Source organism: Silurus meridionalis, chromosome 29 (genome assembly GCF_014805685.1).
Source record: "Silurus meridionalis isolate SWU-2019-XX chromosome 29, ASM1480568v1, whole genome shotgun sequence".
Lineage (NCBI taxonomy): Eukaryota > Metazoa > Chordata > Actinopteri > Siluriformes > Siluridae > Silurus > Silurus meridionalis.
This window is the reverse complement of record NC_060912.1, coordinates 4765373-4780991: the sequence shown is the minus strand read 5'-3', so window position 1 is coordinate 4780991 and position 15619 is coordinate 4765373. Positions and strand designations below refer to the sequence as shown.

The 15619-nt window shown below is 39.0% G+C and overlaps 2 protein-coding genes across 2 annotated transcripts; one reads left to right on the top strand and one right to left on the bottom strand.

The window, feature by feature from the left end:
* Positions 1–255: 255 nt before the first annotated feature.
* nr0b2b (nuclear receptor subfamily 0, group B, member 2b) lies at positions 256–1509 on the bottom strand. The gene is given in 3 exon segments (XM_046843700.1): positions 256–506; positions 958–1113; positions 1116–1509. Coding segments are annotated over 3 exon segments (801 nt in total).
* Positions 1510–8687: 7178 nt separating this feature from the next.
* Positions 8688–14034, top strand: nudc (nudC nuclear distribution protein). Its single transcript, XM_046844535.1, has 9 exons — positions 8688–8879; positions 9150–9227; positions 9332–9547; positions 10289–10366; positions 10822–10935; positions 11557–11751; positions 11832–11915; positions 12023–12141; positions 13806–14034. The coding sequence occupies exons 1-9, from the start codon at positions 8805–8807 to the stop codon at positions 13855–13857; spliced, it is 1011 nt and encodes a 336-aa protein (XP_046700491.1). The 5' UTR covers positions 8688–8804; the 3' UTR covers positions 13858–14034.
* The last annotated feature ends 1585 nt before the right edge of the window (positions 14035–15619 follow it).

Here is a 15619-nt window from a genome sequence, read left to right as displayed (position 1 = left end):
GCGGTATCTAAAGTTTAACAATTACCTACATTTTTGGGGGAAATTGTTCTAATAATTTCAAGATTTTAGAAGACAAAAACAAAGAGTCGGTGTTAGATTTTAACACCACATGTATGATGACAAGGCAAAGAAAAACAGAGAATTGTTTATTTTATTACAGTAAGGAAAATGTAACTCAACTCACTTTGAATAAAACTATTAAAGAAGGAACTGGACACCATTTTTAAAGCCAAATAACCATGGACAACTTCTTGGTCAAGAATGTCCTGTAATGAAAAGCATCTCAGTCAGTAGTTGGAGGAAGTTTGTCTGACCGATCTGACGTCTGAAAAACAGTGCTGTCATAAAGTTTTGCTCTATTGTGTGAAGCGAGGAGACTGTTAGCAGCACACTGGTCCATCGACTGTGCTCATTTGGATAAAGTTTATGAATGACTTGATGCAGAAGACGCTGAGACTCATTCTGAAGCCCCTCAATGGCCCTGTGGTTTATCAGGCCTGGGACTTCTGAAGAAGAAAGGCAAAAAGGTAGGATTCAAATGATTCATGTTCAGTGTTAAATATATGATGTTTTATTATTTAGGAATGATTTTTACGGACATTTTTAAACAATATAATTTTTGTAAGAGATATTTGTAAATAATATTAAATATTAGTATTGCATTGTTTTTATTAAATCATAATATAGTTAATAATGTGAAGTATTCTATTTAATATTGTTTTTTACATTCAAATATTAAAAAATGTGTAACATGAATATATCTAAATGAAAGAATTGATGACTAGGTAATAAGTAAAAAATAAAATGGTTCTCATTTTAGACTCATTACATTTCATATAGATAATTTGGTTTATACAGATGGTATTAACTGACTATATAAATATTTGACTTCTATTACTAATATTAAGTATTATATTATGAAATGTAAAAGAACATTTTAGTTTAGGGAATATTTACCTGGATCAAATAAAACTGTACCCTTGATGTAGGCATATTCTTTAGGACTGAGGTCAAGCCTCCAGAGCTGTTCCAAGCACAATTTAAGATTCTGTACAGCTGCCAGGTTCAGTGGGAAATCCTCTGTTTCCTGTTCACCATCACCGTTTTTGTGCACCAAATCTTGTGAAGGAAGCTCGTCGTGGGGAAGTGTACCACCTCGAAAGCTATACGCTCTTGTGCGAGGCCCAGGATGTAGAGCGGGACCCAGCGGCTCCTTAGAAGTAAAAACTGGTCCCAAACTGGCAGGTGTTGGAAGGAAGGAAGGCTTTTTATGAAGCACATGGTCTTTAGCAGCACTTCACTGGCAGCCTGGTAGGTTCGCTCTGGGTTCCTCAAACACATGAATCTCCACTGCTCACAGTTACAGCTATGCATCACAGTGCTCTGGTCTTCAGCCTCTAGAGGACAGCTGTCTTTACAGTTCAGAATGTTGAACAGGATGGTGTGGGAACGCTCCTGCTTGAATTTCCTTGAGTAACAATGCTTTTGAGGCTCCACAGAAGAATGCATGTTTGGCTAACAGAGTGCTTGGCGGTCTTCTCAGATATATCCTAGCTCAAATGACTATTCGGAGTCTTATTTATAGTGACAAACTTGACTAAGAGGTGGTAACTTTTGTAGTAAGCAAAATACAATGACCCTGGACCGCACACAAAGGGTTACCCCTCTGCCACGTGGAGGCCATTAATCTTATCCATTTCAGCAGCAGCTAGACCATGAAAGCTAGGGTAAATGACATTTATCATGTTTACTATTCATTAACTCTGCCTGTACTAGGACACCAAGGTCTGAGAAAATTATAACATAGGTTACACGTGTGCAGCGTCAAGCCAGAAGTTTCTTCGCTAATCACTACGGCAGTCTGTGATCTAATCATAACAGCTATTAATGGTCAAAGCTTTGGAAATCTCATGTCCCATGGCCACTGTGTACAGATTGTACCACACACTGAGTTCACTTGTGTATGATTATTCTACATGATATTAATGCACACTTTGTTCAAGTAAAATAGTGTACGTAAATATACCTTATATAAAATTTGACTCATCTTATTGTTAATCTGAGCCAGACTGCTCTTATAAACAATCTTGAATAACATATACTTGATAAGCCATAGAGGTTTGGTTATATATGTCAAACAGTGGCATAAACTCTGTTTTTACTGTTACTTCTTTTTTTACTTGTTTTTTCCTTTTTATGGGACAAAAAAAGTGACAAGAAAATTGGCTCCTCGTGGTATAAGTGTTATTCCCTCATGATCACTTTTATTTTATATTTCATAGGGAGCAAAGGATAACAACAGATTAAAATTTTCTGTATTTCTAAATAAATTTAAACTGGACTGTGATCAGTTTTAAATCTAAATTTAAAAATAAAACCCTTTTTTACATCTATCAATCAATGGAAGAAATTCTTTAGAAATGGTTCTGTAAAATTCTGCCTGCTCAGCATTAATTTGTCTTTCTTTGACCTTCTCAGGAATCTCCATTGATTGAGACTTGGCTGACTTCCATAAACCTGTGTGGGGAGGAGTTTATGTCCTCCAAACAGGTGAAATCCTGCTAAACTCACCCACTTTGATTAAAACATCTGATATTAAATAAACTCATGTCCTATTCATACTTGCATACTGTTTTATACAAAGATTAGAAATTGGATAATTTTACTTAATAAATAAATTCATTATGTATTATAATGTTTATAAATGTTTAGTTATAATGTTTTCCAGTCATTTGTTTGGGATTTTTGACCATTCTTCTTTGCACAATCTTTCTAGATCATCCAGTGTCCTGGGTCCTCTCTTATGCACTCTTCTCTTTAGCTCGCCCCACAGGTTTTCGATTGGGTTGAGGTCTGGGGACTGAGATGGCCATGGGAGGACCTTAAGTTTGTGACTGCTGAACCACTTTTGTGTAGATTTTGCCACATGTTTTGGATCATTATCCTGCTGAAAGACCCAATGACCACCCATCTTCAGCTTTCTGGCAGAGGCCATCAGGTTTTTTATTTAAAATATCCTGGTACTTCAAAGCGTTCATAATGCCATGCACCCTAACAAGGTTCCCAGGGCCTTTGAAGAGAAACAGGCCCACAGCATCACAGATCCTCCACCATACTTCACGGTGGGCATGAGGTGCTTTTCGGCATACTCATCTTTTGTTTTACGCCAGACCCACTTAGAGTGTTTGTTGCCAAAAAGCTCAATCTTAGTCTCATCTGACCAAAGCACACGATCCCAGTTGAAGTCCCAGTACCGCTTAGCAAACTCCAGACGTTTACGTTTGTGAGTGTTAGTGAGAAAAGGCTTTTTCCTTGCATGCCTCCCAAACAGCTTGTTGGCATGTAGAGAGCGTCTGATGGTTGTTTTGGAGACTCTGTGACCCCAAGATGCCACTCTTTGATGCAATTCTGTGACGGTGAGCTTGGGAAATTTTTACTTCTCTTACCATCCTCCTCACTGTGCGTTGTGGCAAGATAAACTTGGGACCTCTTCCAGCCTTGTTTGTCACTGTTCCAGTTGTTTTAAACTTCTTAATGATTCCTCTGACTGTAGATACCGGCAAGTTAAGGCGAGTGGCTATTTTCTTGTAGCCATTGCCTGACTTTTGAAGGTCGACACACATCTGTCTTACTTGAATGGTGTGTTCTCTTGTCTTTGCCATGTTGACAAATGGGTAAGAGAATTAGGCCTCTGTGTCACGTCATATTTATACCCCAGGGAAACAGGAAATCACGAATTACTAATTAAATGTCCCTAGATACCCTGACCAACCTTAGCAACTACAGAAAAATATATTAAAAAAATTGGAATTGTTAGGGGTGCCAATAATTGTGGGACACATGATTTCAATTTTTTTTTTTGATGATTTTTTTTACCACCAAAGTTATGTACTTAAATGAAAGGTTGGATTTTTCTCTTTTTTTGCATTTGGGTTCTATGTTGTTTTAAAAAAAAAAAGGAGAATTTTTAGAAGTCCACGACCACATCTTAAACAGGGGTGCCAATAATTGTGGAGGGCACTGTATATACTGTGTGTTTTTTTTTTTTTAATTGTGATATATATATATATATAGCACAATTAAAAATTATATATATATATATATATATATATATATATATATATATATATATATATATATATATATATATATATATATATAAATATATTTTTATCATTTTTTTATCATTTTTATCATATATTAGTCTTTTACAATTAGTCAGTATATTAAAAAGTGAAAAGTATGACAATATATGACAAAATTATGACAATTAATTCATATAACAGCTATTTAATATTAGTTTTAATCACTTTATTTATTTATATATATTATTTATATTATATATATTTTGAGTAAAATTATTTCGCTCAAAATCTATCCCCTTGTTATTAATTATTTTACAGAAAAAAGGACATTGTGAATAAATGTGTGTTGCATTGAAAGTTTTAGTTTAATCTCTTTTATATTTTAATACAGATAAAAACAGAATAATAAAAGTAATGTTAAAAACGAATTTGCATTTTGACAGCCCTATATATACTAATAATAATTCTTGAGAAGACTTAGGAAAGTTAATCTTTTGCTCTAGATTTTGAATGAGCTTTTACCACTGGATTACTGAAAGCATCCAGCTTTCCAACTTTCTATTCACTGGCAGCTCAAGTTAATGGAAAGCCCTGTGGTCATAATCACACAATGCATTATAGGCACCCAACTACTTGCCATTGAACATACAAAATAACCAGGGACTCCTCACAGTCACAAGCTGTTTAACCTCCTTCCGTCCAGGACAACATATAGGAACATTCGTTCCAGAACCAGCAAGTTCAGAGCCAGCTTTTATGCAAAAACTATAATCAACATCTTACTGAACTCTACATTAGGATAATGCTGTCTTAAAAATTCTATACTGATTTTACTGCCAGTAATCATCATGTAGTACAACTCCAACCTGTACTACTACTTTTCCTTTCGGCTGCTCCCATTAGGGGATTATCCGTCTCCATACCCCCCTGTCCTCTACATCTGCCTCTTTCACACCAACTACCTGCATGTCTTCCCTCACCACATCCATAAACCTCCTCTTTGGCCTTCCTCTTTTCCTTCTTCCTGGTGGCTCCATCCTCAGCATTCTTTTACCAATATAACTCATGTCCCTCCTCTGCACATGTCCAAACCATCTCAATCTCGCCTCCCTCACCTTGTCACCAAAACATCCTACATGGGCTGTCCCTCTAATAAACTCATTTCTAATCTTGTCCATCCTCGTCACTCCCAACGAAAACCTTAACAACTTCATACAACATCGCAGGTCTCACCACAGTCCTATAAACTTTCCCTTTCATTCTTGCAGATACCCTACTATCACAAATCACTTCTGTCACTTTTCTCCACCCACTTCACCCTGCCTGCACTCTTTTCTTCACTTCCCTAACACACTCTCCATTTCTTTGCACTGTTGACCCCAGGTACCTGAACTCCTCCACCTTCTCCACCTCTTCTCCCTGCAACCGCACCACTCCACTGCCCTTCCTCTCATTCACACACACGTACTCTTACTGTCTTACTCCTACTGACTTTCATTCCCCTTCTCTCCAGCGCATACCTCCACCTCTCCAGGCTCTTCTCAACCTGCTCACTACACTCACCACAAATCACAATATCATCCGCAAACATCATAGTCCAGGGAGACTCCTGTCTGACCTAGTCCGTCGGCCTGTCCATCACCACTCCAAACAGGAAAGGGCTCAGGGCCGATCCTTGATGCAGTCCGACCTTCACCTTGAACCAGTCTGTCGTTCCTACTGCACACTTTCACTGCTGTCACACTGTCCTCATACATGTCCTGCACCACCCTCAAATACTTCTCTGACCTGACTTCCTCATACAATACCACAACTCCTCTCTTGGCACTCCGTCTTACGCTTTCTCTAAATCCACAAATACGTAATGCAATTCCTTCTGTCCTTCTCTATACTTCTCCATCAACATTCTCAAAGCAAATAAGGCATCTGTGGTGCTCTTCATTAAACCATACTGTTGCTCACAGATGGTCACCTCTTGACCATTAGCCTGGCTTCTACTACTCTTTCCCATAACTTCATGGTGTGACTGATCAACTTAATTCCCCTGTAGTTACTGCAGGTCTGCACATCTCCCTTATTCTTAAAGATCGGTACCAGCACACTCCTTCTTCATTCCTCAGGCATCTTCTCACCTTCCAAAATCTTGTTAAACAATCTGGTTAAAAACTCCACTGCCATCTCTCCTAAACATCTCCATGCTTCTACCGGTATGTCATCTGGTCCAACCGACTTTCCACTCTTCATCCTCTTAATCGCTGCTCTCAATTCCTCCTTACTAATCCTATCCACTTCCTTTTTCACCAACTCCACACCACCCAACCTTCTCTCTCTCTCATTTTCCTCATTCATCAGCTGCTAAAAATACTCCTTCCACCTTCTCAACACACTCTCCTCACTAGTCAGCACATTTCCATCTTCATCCTTTATTGCTCTAACTTGCAGCACATCCTTCCCAGCTCGGTCTCTCTGCCTAGCAAATCGGTACAAATCCTTTTCTCCTTCCTTAGTGTCCAACCTCTCATACAGCTGAGCAGATATGCCTTTTCCTTGGCTTTCGTCGCATCTCCTTGTACTCCTGCCTACTTTTCTCATCACTCTGTCGATCCCACTTCTGTTTTGTTAACCTCTTTCTCCTTATGCTCTCCTGCACTTCCTCATTCCACCACCACGTCTCTTTGTCTACCTTTCTATTTCCAGATGTCACACCAAGTACTTTTCTAGCTGCCTTCCTCATCACTCCTGCAGTAGTTTCCCAATCATCCAACACCTAATTTACCACCACCTGTCTGACCTCTTCCCTGAACCTCACACTTCAGGTCTTCCTCCTTTAGTTTCCACAATCTTATTCTTCTCTCAGTCCTCACTCTCCTCCTCTTCTTCTTCACCTCCAAAACCATCCTACAGACCACTATCCGATGCTGTCTAGCTACACTGTCCCCTGCCAACACCTTACAGTGTCCATTCTCCTTCAGGTTGCATCTCCTACATAGAACATAGTCCACCTGTGTGCACCTTCCACCACTTTTATACGTCACCCTATGATCCTCCTTCTTCTTAAAATACGTATTCACCACTGCCATTTCCATCCTTTTAGCAAAATCTACTACCATCTGCCCTTCCACATCCCTATCCTTAAAAACCATACCTACCTATCACCTGTTCATCACCTCTGTTTCCTTCACCTACATGCCCATTTAAGTCTGCCCCAATCACCAATCGTTCATTCCTAGGTACACCATCTACCACTTCATCCAATTCACTCCAGAATCTTTCCTTCCTTCATCTCACAACCCACTTGTGGAGCATAGGTACTGATGACATTTATCATCATCCCTTCAACTTCCAGCTTCACGGTCATCACCCTATCAGAAACTATCTTCACCTCCACTACACTCTTACTAAACTCTTCCTTCAGAATCACCCCTACACCATTTCTCTTTCCATCCACACCATGATAGAACAGTTTAAACCCACCTCCAATATTCCTGGCCTTACTCTCTTTCCACTTGGTCTCCTGAACACACAACATATCTACCTTTCTCTTCTCCATCATATCAGCTACCTCTCTTCCTTTACCTGTCATAGTACCAACATTTAAAGTACCAACCTGAAACTCCACTCTCCTACACTTCTCCTTTCCCTGCTGTCTCTGCAGACGCCATCCGCCTCTCCTTCTCCTCTTTCCGCCAACAGTAGCCCAATTTCCACCGGTACCCTGTTGGCCAACGATACCTGTGGCGGTTGTTGGTAACCCGGGCCTCGACCGATCTGGTATGAAATTCTTATTAGTGATCCTCATATTTAATTTGGCACATGTTTTACGCTGGATGCCCTTCCTAACGCAACCCTCCCCATTTATCCGGGCTTGGGACCGGCACTAAGAGTGCACTGGCTTGTGCCTCCCTATATATATATATATATATTTAATAATGAGATGTGATATATATATATATATATATATATATATATATATATATATATATATATATATATATTTAATAATGAGATATGTGAGATTTCAACTTCTCCAACTATGGGTCACCACAGTAGATCATAGATCTCCATACTACTCTGTCCTCTACATCTGCTTCTTTCAAACCAACTACATGCAGGTATTTGGTTTGAAAGAAGCAGATGTGTGGTGTGGTATACAGTGGTGTCTTCCCTCACCACATCTATAAAATTCCTCCTTGGCCTTCCTACTATAAGCACTTCTGATGGATGCTAAAATGCATTTGTTGCTGTGTACCTGTACTATGCGTTGACAGTAAATATCTATCTATCTATCTATCTATCTATCTATCTATCTATCTATCTATCTATCTATCTATCTATCTAAGAACATCTAAGAAAACAAAATAACTTTCACATTAAAATGTTTTAATATTTTATAATATTTTGCTTTGTACAGTTTATTTCAGCTGCTGCAATGTAGAGGACATTTGTGTATGATGCTACTGCACTTTCATAGACTTCTAGAGAATTCTGTCACTCCCCCCTCGATCTCCGGCAAAGGCACTGCGGTAGTGACATTTCAAATTTTGATTGGTCTTTTGTCCGGTCACTCAACGGTGACATGCAATGTTATTGGTCTTTGTATTTCTGGGTGGGGCCAGTTTGGTAGCCAGGAAGTGAACGCAAGCTAATTCTCCACCGAGCTAGGCTCTCGTACACGTGTGTATTAATCTCTATAGATTGTGTTGAGTATTAATACTGAACATGGAGAGTGATGAGGAAAAATATGACGGCATGCTGCTTGTTATGGCACAACAGCATGAAGGCGGAGTACAGGAGGTAAATACTGACATCTCCATGAGCATGCTAGTTAGCGTGCTAATTCTAGCTTTGTGATAGTGTTTCATTCTGCAGTTCTGTTAGCTACCCTAGCTAGCTCGCATAGTCATCATTATTACTCATAACCGAGTGTAGCTGAGGTATTGACTGGCCAAGAAATCTTTTCTTTGTCATTTATGAGTTATAGCATAATGAGCATTTACAATGCCTGTGTACTTGAATGCCATTTGTATGTATTTGTGTATTCTATAAATTTCCCCCTATTTGCAGCTGGTGACCACATTCTTCAGCTTTCTCCGACGAAAAACAGACTTTTTTACGGGAGGTGAACCTGGAGCTCCTGAGAAAGTGAGATGATGATGATCTCTTGATTATGCACCATAAAATAAAAGCTTATTACATTAAGGTTATGGTTTGGTAATAACAGTAGGATGTTAATTTCTCCTACCAAGCTGGTGAAGGAGGCTTTTGCTTATCACAGTCAGCTGGCTCTCAAGGCCCAGAAAGAGAAACAGTCCAGACAGGAGAAGGAGAAGAAGGAAAAAGCTGAAAGAGCTGCCAAACTGCAAGCTGAGGAGGAGAGGAAGAAGAAGGAGGCTGAGACCGAGCCCAGAATCAAAGAGCTCACAGAGGAGGAGGCTGAAAGGCTCCAGACAGAGATAGACCAGGTAAGTGTACATACCTGCTGGTTTTGTTGGTCTTGGTATGTTTTGAAATTGAGCATATTATGATAACCTTGTCAGAAGTACCAGTGTATGAGATTGTGATATTTCTGGACCACCATGGGCACTGGTGGATCAGTGATTAAGGCTCTGGGTTACTCATCATAAGGTCAGGGATTCAAGCCTCAGCACTGCCAAGCTCCCACTTCTGAGCCCTTGAACAAGTCACTCAACCCTGTCTGCTCCATCCCATGGCTGATCCTGTTCTCTGAGCCCAGCTTCCTGACTAACTGTGATATGAGGAAATCTAAGGAAAGTGGTGGAGGCTTAAGGTTACTGATCGGAGGTCTGGGGTTCCATCTGGGTGTTATCAAGCCATACTCGGTATTACTAATCTTTTGGGCTCTTGAACAAGGCCCTTCACCCTCTGTGCTCCTGGAGTGCTGTATCATGGCTGATCCTGCATTCTGACCCAAACTTCTCAACATTGTTGGTTATGTGAAAAAAAGAATTTCACTGTGCTGTAATGTATAATGGTCAAGTAAATACTATCGTAAGCAAAAAAAAAAAATCTGATGAATGTGATGAATAGTTTCCTAAATACTTACACATAATAGAAAGATGACACACTCTGTGCTCGGCCTGTTATTAATATGAATCCAAGAAAATAAAATACACACACATTGTGATACTTGATAATTTTGCAATTAAAAAATTCAAAACATTACTTTTGTTTATCTATTGTAGAAGAAAGACAAGGATGAGAAAAACAAGAAAGTGTCTGAAAGCAGTTCTGTGGATGCATCAGACAATGCAGCAAAAGGGGTGAGTGTGTTCACTGTAATGTTGTAGATCTGATCTGATTTTTTTTTTTTTTTTTAACTGTTACTTTAAAAAATAAAAAAAATAGAAAATCTCAAAAAGAATTATTAAGCATATTTCCGGATTTTGGTCAAGATCAGTAAAACATCAGAAATGTATAATTTGATATTGTACATGAATACTATTAGGATAATTAAGAAAGTGTAAATGGGAGGTGGTTCTTCAGTAGTTAAGGAATTGAACACTGGATCAGAAGTCACAAGTTCAAAACCCAGCACCATTAAACTGCCACTGCTGAGTCCTCAAGGCTCTTAATCTTCAACTGCACAGTTGTAAATTGGTTTATATTGTCTTTTTTTTATTTTTGAGTGGACCGAATCTACTAGGAAGCCAATGAGTGGTAGTAATTATTTATTACGACTACTACATGAATAAATAAATTCTACTGTGCCTTTTAGTCTGAGTCAGAAGGGGAGGAGGATGAAAAGGATAAGGACAAGATAAAGCCCAATGCTGGAAATGGAGCTGATCTCTCCAACTACAGGTGGACACAGACCCTGTCTGAATTGGATGTAAGTGTTCAGTTCTGTTGAACTCTTGTTATTAATAAGTGGTGGTGTAATATTATTTATCTTTTATTAGTAAATCACTTTGCATACAATAACACTCCTGTATTACGGGCGATTCCAGGTAAGGATATCTCTGTTTAATTAATAAATAAACACGGAAATACATTTAAGTGGTGCCAATACTTATGCAAGGCAGTATGTGCTTGGTGTAGCCCAGGGGTATTACATTTATTTTAGTTTAATTTGTTTATTTCACTGAACATTTGCATGTTTTTGTCAGTACCTAAAGTCTTGCTCCTGAGTTTGTTGCTTTATTTTGCCCCCTTAGTGGAGAAAATAAAATAGGAAGTAGTAGTTTACTGGTTAAGTTGGACCTTGAATTGGAAGGTTTTGAGTTCAAATCCATGCACCACCAAGCTGCCACATCTGGGCTCTTAAGCAAGGCCCTAAACTCTCAGTTGTATAAATGAGATACTTGTAAGTCAAGGGCTAAATGTATGAAAAAAATTTTCATCAAATATCTTCTTTCATCTCAGTTGTTCTCTAGCTAATGTAAAGCCACTAAGAAGAAAGTTTTTAAATGAATGGCACAACAGCTAAACCTAAGCATTGTTTTATATCTAGCTCATCGTGCCTTTTGACGTGAAGTTCCGCCTGAAGGGGAAGGATGTGGTGGTGGATTTCCAAAGGCGTCATCTAAAGGTGGGACTAAAGGGCCATCCACCTGTCATCGATGCACCCCTTTTTAATGAGGTGAAGGTAGAGGAGAGCTCCTGGCTCATCGATGATGGAAAAATAGTCACCGTTCACCTGGAGAAGGTACGAGGATGGGACAAAACAGCACAAAATATTCAATTTATTAGAAAATATGAATATAATCCATTTTATCCCATTGGCAGATAAATAAAATGGAGTGGTGGAACAAGTTGGTGACCACAGACCCTGAAATCAACACCAAAAAGATCTGCCCAGAAAACTCAAAGGTACATTAAAATCATTTCATTCTTCCACAAGATATTGTTTGGATGGAGTTATATTCTCCACACCTTTATCTCTTCTTTACACGCCTCCATCACTTATCTCCGTATAGCTTTCTGATCTGGATGGTGAAACCCGTAGCATGGTCGAGAAGATGATGTATGACCAGAGGCAGAAGTCCATGGGCCTTCCCACCTCTGAGGAGCAGAAGAAGCAGGACATCATGAAGAAGTATGTCACACAAACATTTCCAGCTAGACCTTGGAATATCCATTGCTCAATTTCAATGTTTATCACAAATTAGTATTTTATTACACTGAGGGGACAATTGTATGTAGCCATAGTCCTCATTGCTTTCTAAAAATGTTTCCAAGTAATATGTGTACATCAGATCACTCATTAGATTAAAGTAGACTTGGTTGGTGTATGTCGTGCAGCATGGTAATGAAACCAGGATGATTATGGTACCAAATTTCACAGTGGGTGTGAGACCCTTTGGTTCTAACCATTAGATGACCAGGTGTTGGGCAAAGCTGAAAATTGTCTTACTCCAGTCCTTTACGGTCCAATCCTTATGGTCTTTTGTAAACCTCAGCATGGCTAGCCTTTAGCCCGAATCTTTGTAGGACACTTGATGTCATCCTACAGTTATTGAGAGACGTTTGATTGAGAATCTTGTTGTTTTTTTTGTTGTTGTTTTCTCTGCCAGTCTGTAGCTTTATTTTCTCCATGGTCTGCAGTTTGACCTTGCTCTTATGAACCTTCATCTTTCAAATTTTAAGGATGAGAGAAACCTGGTGCTCACTGTATCCATCTGCCAGTAAAGCCAGAATGTATCCGTTCTTTTCCACCCTCAAAGCTCTTTTTTGCATGGTCAATAGTTATTTGATTCCAATTAGTTTTGAGGTAGTACTGGCACTGTTTTGCCACCCAGCCGGTCTTATTGTAAAAGGATGGTGATGACCACAGCAGTGGTTTTAATAGTTTTTCTCGTTAAATAAGCTTTTCTTCAGTTGAACACCTAATCAGTACTTCAGAATGAGGTGTGCCTGTGTTAAAATTCAACAGACACTGAAACAATTTATTTTAAAACAAAATAAAAACATGCCGTGCTGGAGGTATGAATATTTTTATCAATCCGATTTGTCGTTTTGTGACATTAGTTACTGTAGATAAACCAGAAATGAGCAAATAAACGAGCAAATAAACTTCATAGTAATATTTAGTAGACTATTTTAACAGCTTCAGGCTTTCCGGTCTGTTCCCAAGCTCAGGTTTCACAGCTCTCTCTCTCTGTGTCCATGAGGTGTTATTCACCCCGGCAGGTCCTGGCTAATCAGATTGTAAGTGTAAGTTGTGAACGCTTGATTAAAACCACTTTGTGTTCCGATCACTCCAAACACGTTCAGAGGTCTGGGATGCATCTGAGCACATCACATCTGTAGTGTGAACAGGAATACATCTCCATGAATTATTGAACACAATGAAGGATAAACTGATGTTGATTGATTTAAATGATGACATCATTGTGAGACCAAAAATATTTCCCACCTCATTCCTAGTGTTCCAGGGATAAACTCAGGATACAAAGCAAGTCCTGAAGATGATTTGAATATATGTATGGCTTGTGTCCTTTTCACTGTTTTTCAGTAACATGACAAAGTTTAAAACTTGAATCTGAGCTGTTCCTCTGATGCATTTATATGTTCTTAGATGATATGCATTAAATTACATTAATAGACATTTTACTGCAATCGCACTTTAAATCCAGCACATTATCGTTTTATATAAATGGTAAATGCTCAAAGGAGAAGTTTTAAAACTATGCTTTAAATGATCTTTAAATGTTTTGGTATTATGGTTGTATTGATATGAATGTGTTTGTTTGATGTTAGGTTTATGGAGCAGCATCCTGAGATGGATTTCTCCAAAGCCAAGTTCAGCTGAGAACCATTGCATTCATATTGAGAACATTCTACATTTCTGTCCACTGATCACTTCTCCACTGCACAGTGAAATACAGCTCTTCTGAAGGTCATGTTGCATATTTCACCATGTTCTGAATATTTAATTATTCCTATGTTTACATTTTTTTTTTTTTTTAATAAATCAATTCAAACTTCATGATCCCAAACTGCATGAGTGTCTCATTCCTGAAGGGTCACACCACAAGAATTTACAATGAGTTATACGTGTATGTTCTGAAATGATGCACCGCATAGCCACAAGCATGCAACCTTCACACCATATGTTGTTTTTTAATTGTTTAAGTTTTAATTGGAACTTTTCTGTACCCTGTATCATTACATGTTTCCTTTTAACAAAAGGCATTGTCTCAAAGCAGCTTTATAAAGATAAAGAGGTTATAAAGTGGGAATATATAAGTATAGTGCATGCAAGTTTGCTACTTGTAATTTTATCCCTAATGAAAGAGACAGTGGCAACTGTAACACCACAAAACTTTAGATGGTATGAGGAAGAAACCTTGAGAGGAACCAGACTCAAAAGAAAACCTGTCCTTATCTGGGTGGCTCTGAATGCCCAATAATTTATCCCATAGTTCCATTACTGTTGAGGTGTACTGTTTAGTAATGGATGCTTAAATGCAGAACTGTTTATGCAAACTGCATATGAAGAAGTCTGGTGTGTCAGAGAAGTATGTGAGGGTGGTGCAGGACATGTGAAGTGTGCAGTAGGAAGACGGACTGGTTCAAGGTGGAGGTGGGACTGCCTCAAGGATCGGCTCTGAGCCCTTTCCTGTTCACAGGTTGATGGACGAGGTCAGACACAAGTCTCCATGGACTATGATGTTTGCGGATGATCATGGTGATTTGTGGTGAGAGTAGTGAGCAGGTTGAGAAGAGCCTGGAGAGGTGGATATACACGCTGGAGAGGGGGAATGAAAGTCAGTAGAAGTAAGACAGAGTACATGTGTGTGAATGAGAGGGAGGGCAGTGGAGTGGTGCGTTTGCAGGGAGAAGGTGGAGGAGTTCAGGTACCTGGGATCAACCGTGCAAAGTAATGGAGAGTGTGTTAGAGAAGTGAAGAAAAGAGATAGCAGGAGTGATTTGTGATAGAAGAGTATCTGTAAGAGTCAAAGGGAAAGTTTATAGGACTGTGTTGAGACCTGAGATGTTGTATGGATTAGAGACGGTGGCATTGAGAAAATTGTTATGGATGTGGTAAAGGGGAAGACATGCAGGTAGTTGGTTTGAATTTCAGCTGTAGAGGACGGGGGGTATGGAGACGGATGATCCGCTGTGGCGATCCCTAATGGGAGCAGCTGGAAAAAAGAATAAGAAGTTGTTCATTCAAAGTGCAGTCTCAATACATCCTAATCCTAGTCCCCACAGTGTAGCGAAAACCTTGGCAGAAAAGAAGTGTGGAATTTATTATAACAGCAAAATAATATATCTTCTATGAGATCTTTAACAAAACGGAAATGTAATGTTCATGGTGCACAAACTTTGTTATATAGTGTATATTTGTATGGTTTGAACCTAAAGTGTTGCTTTAAAGCGTTACAAAATTATTGATTGTCAAAAATTAATTCTGTAAAAAACAATTCACAGCATCCTCAGAAAAACCCGTAGGGTCACATTCACCTTGCATGCCAATGCCACCTATTCACATTGTGCTCACAAGAGGGCGCTGATGGATCGAGCTGTGTTGCTGTAATTTGACCACATCAGTGTAGTTGGACTAAGGA

Excerpts from the sequence above, each read along its gene's own strand:
- nudc (XM_046844535.1), top strand. The coding sequence starts at position 8,805 with ATGGAGAGTGATGAGGAAAAATATGACGGCATGCTGCTTGTTATGGCA. Across the intron at positions 9,548-10,288 it reads TCCAGACAGAGATAGACCAG|AAGAAAGACAAGGATGAGAA; the intron begins GTAAGTGTACAT and ends TATCTATTGTAG. Across the intron at positions 11,752-11,831 it reads TCACCGTTCACCTGGAGAAG|ATAAATAAAATGGAGTGGTG; the intron begins GTACGAGGATGG and ends TCCCATTGGCAG.